The following is a 12,024-nucleotide window of genomic DNA, read 5'->3' on the forward strand; positions in this document are numbered from 1 at the left end:
CACACTATTTACCCCCATAAACGTAAAAGGGTTTAACTCCACTATCAAAAGAAACAGACTTTTCATGGTGGATTTAAAAACTGCTAGGGGGTTTTCTCTGGAAATGCCTAAGCAAACATGAATAAAAGTGATACTATTCAGTCTCCACAGACATCATAAAAGATTTTGTAATAATCCTAATAAGAAATGCGTAAGATTTTAAGACAAAAGCTACAAAATTTTACTTAAAGACATAAAAATTCCTAAATAAATATAGAACTGTTTTGGGATTTTTTTTTTTTTTTTTGGATAGAAAGATGCACTATTATAACAGTGTCATTTCTCCCTAAATCAATGCTTCAGTTCGATGTTACTCAAATCGGTATTCCAATGGTTTTTAATGAAACCTGACTCTACAGCACACAGCAATAAAAGATAGATTAGCCAAGAAAACTTTGAACAAAAATCATCAAGAGGGCCTTGGTCTACTCTATATTAGGATCAACTCTTTCCACGAGGAAAGGAACTTCGAGGAGAACATCTTTGTTTCAGATTTGCACTTCACGACACTTTGTGAACATCCCGTGAGCCGCCTTAATAGAACTGGAAACCTGCTACATGTCCATCAAACTGGCTGAACACATCAAGGTAAACCCAAAGAATAGAAATGCCAGCTATATTGATAGAAATATCAGCTTTGGGGGATCCCTGGGTGGCTCAGCGGTTTAGCCCCTGCCTTTGGCCCAGGCGTGATCCTGGAGTCCCGCCTCGGGCTCCCGGCATGGAGCCTGCTTCTCCCTCTGCCTGTGTCTCTGCCTCTCTCTCTCTATCATGAATAAATAATCTTTTTTTTTAAAAAAAAAAAAAAAGAAAGATCAGCTTTGTTAATAGAAATATTAGCTATGTTAATAGATACATATTAGATATAACAGATATATTAAAATTACACCTTAAGCATTTAGGGTATCTGCGGCCAGACTGCATAACCGGAGGCTGGACAGGAGAAGGGATGGCCGGAGGGGTTTTGGCTTCCTGCTTCCTGCTGGGGCACCGACGTGAGGAATGGGGCTGGGAACGGGCCACAGGTCACCATGGAGAAAGTGGATATTTGCCAGAGCATCTCTACAAAGTCAGAAACGTACCCCCAAGATCTTTCATGGTTCATCACAAACCTACCATCTGTGAATTTACAGACATTTTTAAACTATGACATTTGGGGTGAACAGGTGTTATAATTTTTAAGACATAAGCCAAGTAAGCGTTTCATTTAGACTCAAAAAACAGTATTTTGCAGGACGGCAAACTTCCGTATGGTGAATTAGAGTGCGTATCCTTAGTCTGAAAGTATCTACTTTCAGGCTCCGTCTTGGGCGCTTGTATTCTAGAACTTTATTTTTTTTTTATTTTTTTTTATTATTATTTATTTATGATAGGCAGACAGTGAGAGAGAGAGGCAGAGACACAGGCAGAGGGAGAAGCAGGCTCCATGCACCGGGAGCCCGACGTGGGATTCGATCCTGGGTCTCCAGGATCGCGCCCTGGGCCAAAGGCAGGCGCTAAACCGCTGCGCCACCCAGGGATCCCTATTTTTTTTTTTTTTTTTTTTTTATGTAATTCTAGAACTTTAAAAGCAACTCCACATCGTAATTCCTAATTAAGCGCACATGGATATGTCTACGTATTCTTGGACCTCATGCCGCCGGAAGTCTCCAGGGTAGAGCTATAGGGAGACCTACATTTCTCCATAAAGGAGTTTTCATTTCTTTTAGCCTATGTTCCTACACACGTGTGATCCCTTGCTTAGCAGTTTGCCTCCTCGAGATCTTCTGTAGTTTCACCTCTGCCGTCATGTAACAACCAGAAAGCAAAGAATTTGCCAAGATGAGTTGTTTAGGGAAAACCAACCCTCCCTTCCTTACTCTCCAATTTAGGAAAGCGATGCTCAGTGCTGTTTCTTGAGGTCGGGATGACGCCCACCCGCACCCCACACACAGAAGGCAGCAAAGTCTTTCCTCTTGCAGGACTGTGAGGTGGATCAAGGTGGTGGATCCCTGAAAATGGAAAGGTAGGGGCTGGACCATAAATGTCGAAGGGGCAGGAGTTGGGGGGGGGGGGGTTCCTGTCTGGGTAGAGACCTGGCTCCTGCTTGCGTGTCCCACTTCCCAAGGGGTGCCCTGCTGCAGAATGCCCGAGGAGCACGGCTGCAGGCCTGCAGAGCATGGGGACCGCCCCGGTGTCAGCACAGAGCTGCCCATGACGCGACCCTGAGTCCCGCCTGATGTCGGAGGGGCAGGCAGGGCCGAGCCTGCATGGAGGGGCAGCAGGGATGCACTTGGGCATCATGCCTCCCTGGTACCCAGGGACTACAGAGGCCTGGACTCCCCCTGTGACCCCAAAGCAGGGGGGAAGCCCTAATGATGACTAGGGAGGGTCTCCTATGGGGGGGAGAGGAGAACCTGTAGGCTTAGAGGAGCAATGAAACAGACGTTCCTTGCACCTTACTGCAGGTTCCCACGCGAGGGGACCCCACGGTGCTCTGGAAACAAACACTCCACTGTTTTGCGAAGGGCAAAGTCATGCTTCCTGTGTGCTCCCAGCATCCTTACTGATCCACAGGATTTTTCTGGCTGCCTTTTTGTAGGCACACAACTCTGACTGATAAGGACCAGGGGTCTGCGGACACCCTGACTACCGTTTCCTCGCTCAAGACCAAGAACTGAGACTGCACCAACTTAAAAGCGGGCTTTCACACTAACGGGTTCACATCCGAGCATCACCACCAAGAATGGAAATAATTAATAATAATAATAATAATGCCTTCAGATCATTGTGAGGACAAGTGAGAGAACCCTGTGATATTAGCACATAGACAGCAGCACAGCATCAGACGGTGAACCACGAATTATAAGAGGCCGTCTACACGGGCCGTAAAGAGCTCCTGTTCTCCCCCTGGGATAATGCGACAAGTGTAATAACTAATCGACAAAAATAATAATAATAATAAAGTAGTAGTAGTAGTAGTTCCGTGTCTTCTGTAAAAGGCAAAATAAGGAGAGGGCGGCGGTCGGGGGAACCCCAGACCACGTACTCAACAGGGAGGCCCTTCCCATAGCGGATGGTACGTGCATCGATGCCAGAGGACGGGCAAGGCTCAAGGTGCGGGGAGCAGACGGGAAGGCCACGCAGGGAGCCAAGGCGAGTCCAGTGCCCCGGGCCCAGCGCTCCTCCCCAGGGTCCCAAGCCCCTGCGTGCTCCTGCTCGGGGCTGCGCCCATCCTCAGGGTCCCAGGCCCCGCTCCCAAGGCCGGAGGGAGCTGCAGTCCCGGAGGGCCACCAGGTGGCAGCACGGGGCCGTGCAGACCGAGGGCCTCCTCCCAGGCGGTGCAGGCGACCTGCCCTGGGACGGTCACCTAGGGGTATGGACAGCGCTGGGACCCCGGAGAGAGACAGTGTGGTCTCCGCGCTGCGCTCGGCGTTGAGGTTTGCGACTTCAAGGGGAAGCAGGTGTTCTTGATCCGGTGTTTCAGGGGCTCCCGGGGGCTCCGGGGTTGAGCGTCCACTCTGAACGCAGCTCGGGTCCTGATGTCGGGGTCCAGGACCGGGGCCCGTGCCAGGCTGTGCACTGGGTGGGGTCTGCCGAGGACTTCCTCCCCCCGGCCCTGCCCCTCGGCGCGCTCGCTCTCCCCCTCTCTCTCCCTCTCTCAAAAACAAACAGCAGATAAATAACTACGCCCTTTGATTCGGCCCCGTAGGTGGTCATCACCGGACACCGTGTTTGCACCCTTTGCAGCCGGGGTGGCTTCTTTCAGAACAACGAACCCAGCGGGATTATCTGCCCGGGGTCCAATTCTGAGTTGAGCTGATACAAAGCCCGACGGCCCCCCTCGGCCGCGCGCAGCACGTCCATCATTCCTAAACGGCTCCCGCGGCAGCAGCCTACGCGGCCCACCGCGCTCCTCCGACACCAAGGAAAAGGAAAAACGTTCTATTTGCTTTGCAGCGTGGTATATTTTTTAAATTGCGCCAACATTACCATTTTTTAGGGTAAAAGTAAACTCTCCTTATTGTTAAAGTCGGGACTACTCAAAAAACCGTAAGGGAGAACATGAAAATCATCTTCAAGCAATAACAACGTGACCATGTTTCTGTGAAACTATTTTTGGCAGATGGAAAAGAAATACAGATGCATCTACGTACCTTTCCTAATATGAGAATATTGTGAAATCTTTCCATGTGAACAAAAATATTATTATAGGGACGCCTGGGTGGCTCAGTGGTGGAGCATGTGCCTTCGGCTCAGACCATGACCCCAGGGTCCTGGGATCGGGTCCCGCATCCGGGTCCCTGCAGGGAGCCTGCTTCTCCCTCTGCCTGTGTCTCTGCCTCTCTCATGAATAAATAAATAAAATCTTCAAAAAATTAGATTATTATATTAATCATCACTAGCACCCAGTCATTACGATCACTAGCAACGTACTTTTACTGAAATGCCGGCCTTCCTCGACAGCATTATTCTTCATGAAGTCGACAGAAACGGCGCCGTGGAATGATGGGCAGTCATCAGAGAGGGACCAATGCTGACAAAATAATGAAGACGGAGAATGTGACGTAACTAACAAATATGCTGATGGAACATACGTGTCAGAAAAATTTGGCCGGAAGCAGATTAGTTCAACAAATATTGAGGCGATGGCCTGAAAACGGGGAAAGGGCCGTATGACCCCTTCGAAGCCTGAGCCCAAGGAAGGGAGCCAAAGGAATGCTCTGGAAAACCAGCCGGGAAGGCCGGGAACGGAAGTACAAAGAACGCAGAGACCAAGGTGGGAGTGAGTCGAGACGAAGACGGCAGATGCGGGAAGGGGGCCTGTCGAGCTCCTGAGATACTCTGAGGGCACAGCACGTGGGACAGAAACAGAACCTCCAAGTAGGTATAGAAGCAGAAGGACATGCCGAAGGCGGGCGGAAAGCGGAGCCTTTAAGTCACAAGTGGACAACGTGCCCCACAAAAAAACGAACAATAAGGCACGTGTATGTCTTCATGGAACTACTGGACTCGAAGATGAACAAAGCGAAAGAGGCACTTCCAAAATAAAGTATCTCTGAAAGGTTAAAAGTAAAAAGGTTGGACCGGACAAATGCAAATAAAAGAATGAGCATCTCATTTACGGGTCAAGGTCAACGTGAAGGCCAAACAGAGCGCAGACGACCCAGGAGAGAACTTTTTTTAAGTGAAAGAGTGTGACCTGCAATGAAGATGCAGCGTGAATCTAGGACCGCGGGATCAAAACGTCACGGAGCAAACACTGCAAAAAAAAAATATTAATAACGGCCCCAGGAAAGACAGAAATAAAATGGAATTACAGTGATCTCTCAACCCAGCACAGTTCAAATACGCAAAAAGACTACGGATATAGAAGATCTAAACAAAGTCGTTAATTAGCGGAGCCTCAAATATCTTGGGTCAGTCCGTGCCCGAGACATCGCCGACGCAATGTTCCATGGGTCGCTGGTAATACAGGTAACTGAGAACTACCTTCGCAGCGCAACGTTAAGGGGCCTCTCTTTACACACAAAACCACGTAGCTTTTAAAAATGGGAAATAAAGTAAGTAATAAATATTTAAAAATATTTTATATTATTAATAATATATTATACATAATAATATATTATAAATATGTATTTTATATATTTATTTTTATATATTTAATAAATATTAAATATTTATTATAAATATTTAATATTTATTATAAAAATCAATATGAACATAATATGTTATATATAAATATAATATTAAATATAAATAAATATTTATATTTATAAATTTATAAATAAATACTTATTAATATTTTATAAATTTTTATTAATATTTAAAAATGAGAAATAAATAAGTAATAAATATGTAAAAATATTTTATATTATTAATAATGTTATATATAGTAATATAATATTTATTATATATGTATTTTATATATTTATTTTAATATATTTAATAAATATTAAATGTTTATTATAAATATTTATAATTAATATTTGATAATGTTAATATGTATCAATATTATTATATTATATTAATATATATTAATACTATAATATTTAATAATATGTAATAACATTTTAACATTATAAATATTATAAACATTTATTATAATATAATGTATTATAAATACAGTATGGTATATATAATGTATAATATATTAAATATAATATAAATATAAATGAATTAATATTTATTAATATTCATAAATTTATAAATAAATAAATATTTATTAATATTTATTTTATGAATATTTATTAGTATTTAAAAATGGGAAATAAATAAAATAAAAATAATAACAATAATAAAAATGGGAAAACATAACTTATCACACAACTGGACACAGGGAGCGAAAGCTATGTCGGAGGTAAGTGTTGCAGCGTGCTGTGGACCATCTGCACGGCGACCCGACGATCACAGACTCCGGGGCAGTACGTGGCCCTGCTACAGAGCGACTCTGGCCACGGCGCCGGGCAGGCTCTGTGGGTCAAGCATCAGGCTGTGGATTCGGGCTCAGGTCACGATCTCGGGGCCATGAGATCGATCCCCAAGTGGGGCCCTGTGGTCAGCGTGGCATCTACTTGTCCCTCTCCTCCCCTGCTTGCTCTCTCTCAGATAAACACATACACAAAATATTTTTTAAAAAAAGAGTAAAGTGAGATTTAAAAAGGGAAAAGGCGCTCCAACAAATCCCAAGAGCAAGCACCCAAGAGCCACGCACGAACAATCGGGATGAGACGTGCCAGGGGTGGACATGATCGGTCCTCGTGTCAGGGAAACCTCCCTATTTCCAGGATGGCCACGGGGACGGCCCTTCCTTCGGGCCACGCGCCTGCATGTCCATCCCAGACGCCCGCTTCTATAAAGGCAAGGACGTAAGAAAATCGTCCAACACTGAACCGGTTAAAAGAAATGCTATGGGGTCGGTGTGACCTTCACTCAGACGGTGAACAGGGCCCCGGGATCAGTGCTTGAGACGTGCAAATCGCTGGAACCCGTGACACCCCGTGTGCTGCGCCGCATTCACGCAGGGACTTACAGTTGGCCACGTCCCCTTGAAGCTGCAGGATCCGAGGAGCCGGCATCGTGAGGACGACAAGGTCAAACCGCTCAGGGCGACCCGTTTCCGTGGACACCTCCCACCTGTCATCTCGCAGGTCGACCCGGGTCACGCGGTGTCCGAAGCAGACGTCGGCACCTGTTCCAAAAGCGAAGTCACGTTCACATCACCGGGTTTCCACGTGAACGACCAGAAAGAGGCGCAAGCTGGATCCTTCCAGGTGAGTTAAAGAGTGACGTCTCTGCTGCTCCCCCTCCTGCCAGCACCCCCGGACGCCGTCCCCCGCGGCCACCACTGCTAGGAGCGCCGGCCACACCTGCGCGGCCCCCGCGAGCACGCAGACCCCTGGTGCCAGTGGATCTCACAAACAAGGGGTCAGATTCAGAGATGCCGCTCCCTGATATGGCCCCACATCCACCCCACTAAAGCTCGTGATCTTCGTAAGGCAGGTAAGCGCCCTAGTGAAGGTGTCAAGGGTCCTAGTCCCGGCCGCACGAGCAGGACTAGTCCCTTTAAGCCTGAGAAAGGTGCAGAGACCCAAGCCCTCGTTGGCGGATCAACCGCCTTTACTAAGAACTGGAATTAAGAGAAATACAGTCGAGTGTCCTCCCATTGCACTTCCTCTTCTTCGTTACCAAGGTATTTTGAGTAGTCTCGTCCCTCTTGGGTTCTTGGGCACTGGGGACCTACAAAGGTCAGCCTCGTTCAAGGAGGTTACTTTTTAAACCAACATTGATCGGGAGGCTGCCCCGTACCTGCCCGTGACCTGCTGGACTGACACGGATGCACTGTGCCCCACCGTCCTCATGATAAAACTTTGCAGTGGGCACTGTTATCATCCTCATTTTTTTTCCCATGAAAGAACCAGGGTATAGATTTTTATTTAATTTTGATTTTTTTAAGATTTTATTTATTTATTTGAGGGAGACAGAGAGCACAAGCAGGGTGAGGAGAAGCAGACGCCCCGCTGAGCAGGGAGCCCGACCAGGGACTCGATCCCGGGACCCCGGGGTCAGGACCTGAGCTGAAGGCAGATGCTTCACCAACTGAGGCACCCGGGTGCCCCCAGGGAATAGATTTTTAAACTTTCCTATTATTATACACCCAGGAAGGGGTGACAGTACATTCATTTGAGTCCAGGTCATTGTGATTCCAAAATTTCTCTCACTTCTGTTGTGAAAACACTAAACCACTTTCGTGGAGAGAAAGCTTTACAGGAGTTTAAAAGGATATAATTGTAAAATTTTAAGTAGTATAAATGAGGTCTATAAATCCTGTAACAACAGATGTGGGTAGAGAGGGGAAAAGACTCTTGAAGTATTACAAAGCTATTATTAGAACAGTCTATGTTTTTGATATTTGTATTTTATTTTTATTAAATATTACATATATTATTTATAATTACATTTATATTATATAGATTTTTATAGACCTGGAACTCAATTATGTAAAAATTCATTTAAAAAAAGAAAAAAGCAGAAAGGAGTCCACAAAATGGACTTACTGGACATTTTCCTGCTATTTTGATTTTCCAAACTTTGTACCAGTAATATGTAACTTTTTCAAAAGAGTTATTTTTTTTTTGAAGTGAATAATGCTTTACAGAGCCATAAAAGATCTACAAAATCATTGTCTCAAGAGACTGTACTAATTGAAAATACAGGGGCACCTGGGTGGCTCAGTGGTTGAGCGTCTGCCTTCGGTTCAGCTCATGATCCCAGGGTCCTGGGATCGAGTCCCTGCGGTTGGCGGGGGTGGGGGTCCTGCTTCTCCCTCTCCCTCTGCTGCTTCCCTTCTTGTGCTCTCACAGTCTCTCTCTCTTAACTTTTTCTTTAAATTGAAAATCTATAACAGGTTTTTACTAAGAATTGGTCAAATTAAAAGTGATAATCACCTTATATAGCTCTTTTAAATATACTTAGGAACACATCCAATATACACATATAGATAGATAGATAGATAGATAGATAGATAGATAGATAGATAGATAGATAGATAGACGAGATGATAGATAGGTGATAGATAGATGATAGATAGATAGATAGATGATAGATGAGAGATGAGAGATGATAGATAATAGATAGATGATAGATGATAGATAGATAGATGATAGATAGATGAGAGATGATAGACAGATGATAGATAGATGATAGATGATAGATAAATAGATGATAGATAGATAGATGATAGAGATGGATGCAGATACAGAAATCTATCACCATACCTACCTACCAGGTACAGGCTACTGTTAAATTCTGTGAGCCACAAATAATTAAATATGAAGCTCTTTTTCCAAGAGCTTCCAAAGCAAAATTGGATGATAAAACATATATTCTTCCAAACGCCTGCCAAAAGGGAGGACGTAGGTACCGTGTATTCCAGGACAGTCCCCCAGCCAGAACACCAGCTGTGAGAGGGCAGGCTGCCCTGTCAGCTGCCTTCGGTTCTTGTTTCACTGGCACCTAACACCGCGTCTGGCGTGTCCTAAGCACCCCGTAAGTGGTTACTGAGTGGATGTGCGCGTGCGTGCATGTGTGCGTGCGTGGACAGATCCGTGATACAGTCAGGAGGTGCTTGAGGATTTCAGTAAACATGCCACCTAAATTGGGCCGAATCACGATGGAAATGAGATTTTTGAAAAGCTACCTGGTGGCAATGCATGAAGCCGACGGTGACACACCACAAGATAATCCAACAGTATCACATTCTGTAACGGTTAATCTCATGCATTAATTTGACTGGGTCATGGAGTCCCCAAATATTTGGTCGAACATTATTCTGGGCCTGTTTTTGAGGGTGATTTTGGATAAGAGTAAAATTTAAGGGGATCCCTGGGTGGCTCAGCGGTTTCGCGCCTGCCTTTGGTCTAGAGCGCAGTCCTGGAGTCCCGGGATCGAGTCCCATGTCAGGCTCCCAGCATGGAGCCTGCTTCTCCCTCTGCCTGGGTCTCTGCCTCTCTCTCTCTCTCTCTCTCTCTCTCTCTCTATGTCTATCATAAATAAATAAAAAATAATAAAAACAATTAAAAAAAAGAAGGTAGTTCCACTTTAAAAAATAAATAAATAAAAAAAAATAAAAATAAAAAATAAATTGGTAGACTGAGTACAGATTACCTACTCTATCTAATGTAGATGGGTCTTACCCAATCCGTCAATGGCTTGAATAAAACAAAAAGAGTAACCCTCCCCAAAGCGAGGAAATCTTCCTGACTGCCTTAAACTGGGACAAGTTTTGGGGGGTTTTATCCCCCCCGTATTCAGATTTGAATCGAAAAATCAGCTCTTCCGGGATCTGGAGCCCGCTAGCCTTCACGCTCTCCTGGGTCCCCAGCCTGCCGACTCATCCTGCAGATCTTGACACCCACCAACGCCCATAACCACGAGCCAATTCTTTATAATAAATCATGTATGTATGTATATATCCTAATAAAATATGCGCACACACGTGTCCTATTATATCAATCTCCTATTGGCTCTTTTCTCTGGAAAATCCTGAGTAATACACCATTATAGGCTGAATCCTAGATTGAGAAATGCTTTAAACCAGAATGCTATTTGCATTTACCACATGTTCTCATGTTGTGTGTTCAATCTCACTGACCTCTCCCTTGCCTGAGATCAGGGACTCTTGGGGTCCTCAATAAGTAGTATTTGATGAAGAGGTTCAAAATAGTAATTATTCTAAAAATAGCTTATGTAACAAAAATTCTCAGCACCTGTCATCAATGATCTTGAACTGGACAACTTAATTATGATTCATCAAGAAATCTTCTTTTGTTTGAAAAAAATCATCTATTGGGATCCTCGGGTGGCTCAGCAGTTTAGCGCCTGCCTCCGGACCAGGGTGTGATCCTGGGGTCCTGGGATCGAGTCCCACGTCGGGCTCCTGCATGCTTCTCCCTCTGCCTGGGTCTCTGCCTCTGTGTGTGTGTGTGTGTGTGTCTCTCATGAATAAATTATATCTTAGAAAAAAAAAAAGAAAAAGAAAAAAAATCATCTATCATCCAAGATCATTTATCATCTTTTTAAAAAAAGATCATTTTCAAAACATTCATAAAATAAAGAACAAATGAAAATCCTAATAAAAAATGGGCAAAGGTTATAAATAAGAAATTCACACACACACACACACACACACAAAAGATGAAAAGAACTGCCTTAAAAAGGAGGCATGAACTCACTCATGATTATGTAAATATAAATGTCAAAACACAAAAAGACAGCTGCTTTAACTTATCACACTGGCAAAAATTAAAAATCTCCATAATATCAAGACCTGCAGAAGGAGAAATTCTCATTCACTGCTTTTTAATTTTCTTTTAAGATTTATTTATTTTAGGGATCCCTGGGTGGCGCAGCGGTTTGGCGCCTGCCTTTGGCCCAGGGCACGATCCTGGAGACCCGGGATCGAATCCCACGTCGGGCTCCCGGTGCATGGAGCCTGCTTCTCCCTCTGCCTGTGTCTCTGCCTCTCTCTCTCTCTCTCTCTCTGTGTGTGTGACTATCATGAATAAATAAATAAAATCTTTAAAAAAAATGCCTAAAAAAAAAAAAGATTTATTTATTTTAGAGAAAGAGAGAACACGAGTGGGAGGGGCAGAGGGAGAGACCCCCGGCTGAGCACAGAGCCTGAGGTGAGGCTCAATCTCAGAACCTGAGATCGTGACCTGAGCGGAAACCAAGAGTCTGATGCTTAACTGACCGAGCCACCCAGGCAGCTCCTCATTCACTCTTGATGATGAGATCTTCGTTAAGAGGAACAGATGACACTACCTGGTATAACTAAAAATTCACATTTACCATTCGACACAGCTATTGTCCTGTTAGAAATTGGGGTACAGATATGCATACGCGGCAGGGTTAGACCAGGTAGCAAGTACTGGCATTAGCAAAACAACCCCTCACCGCCCTCCCCAGCCTAAATATTCACCAGAAACTTAATACCTAAATAAA

The 12,024-nt window shown here is 44.5% G+C and overlaps 1 protein-coding gene and 1 long non-coding RNA gene across 8 annotated transcripts in view; both read right to left on the reverse strand.

Annotated features, from left to right (window-relative positions):
- LOC119866256 overlaps positions 1-5,589 on the reverse strand; it is a 59,363-nt gene extending 53,774 nt beyond the window's left edge. Inside the window, exons 1-2 of the long non-coding RNA XR_005379570.1 lie at positions 5,222-5,589; positions 4,456-4,555 (exon numbers count right to left, since the gene is read on the reverse strand). This is a non-coding gene — a long non-coding RNA (uncharacterized LOC119866256). The remainder of the gene's footprint in view (positions 1-4,455; positions 4,556-5,221) is intronic.
- The window catches only part of RNLS (renalase, FAD dependent amine oxidase), a 277,680-nt gene that overhangs the window by 261,210 nt on the left and 4,446 nt on the right, over positions 1-12,024 (reverse strand). For all 7 annotated transcript variants that reach the window (XR_005379569.1, XM_038576057.1, XM_038576058.1 and 4 more), the window contains exon 4: positions 7,052-7,210. Coding sequence is in view for 6 of the 7 variants with exons in the window: in XM_038576057.1 (XP_038431985.1) it covers positions 7,052-7,210 (159 nt within the window). In the remaining variant the exon portion in view is untranslated. The remainder of the gene's footprint in view (positions 1-7,051; positions 7,211-12,024) is intronic.

This window comes from Canis lupus, chromosome 26 (genome assembly GCF_011100685.1).
Source record: "Canis lupus familiaris isolate Mischka breed German Shepherd chromosome 26, alternate assembly UU_Cfam_GSD_1.0, whole genome shotgun sequence".
Lineage (NCBI taxonomy): Eukaryota > Metazoa > Chordata > Mammalia > Carnivora > Canidae > Canis > Canis lupus.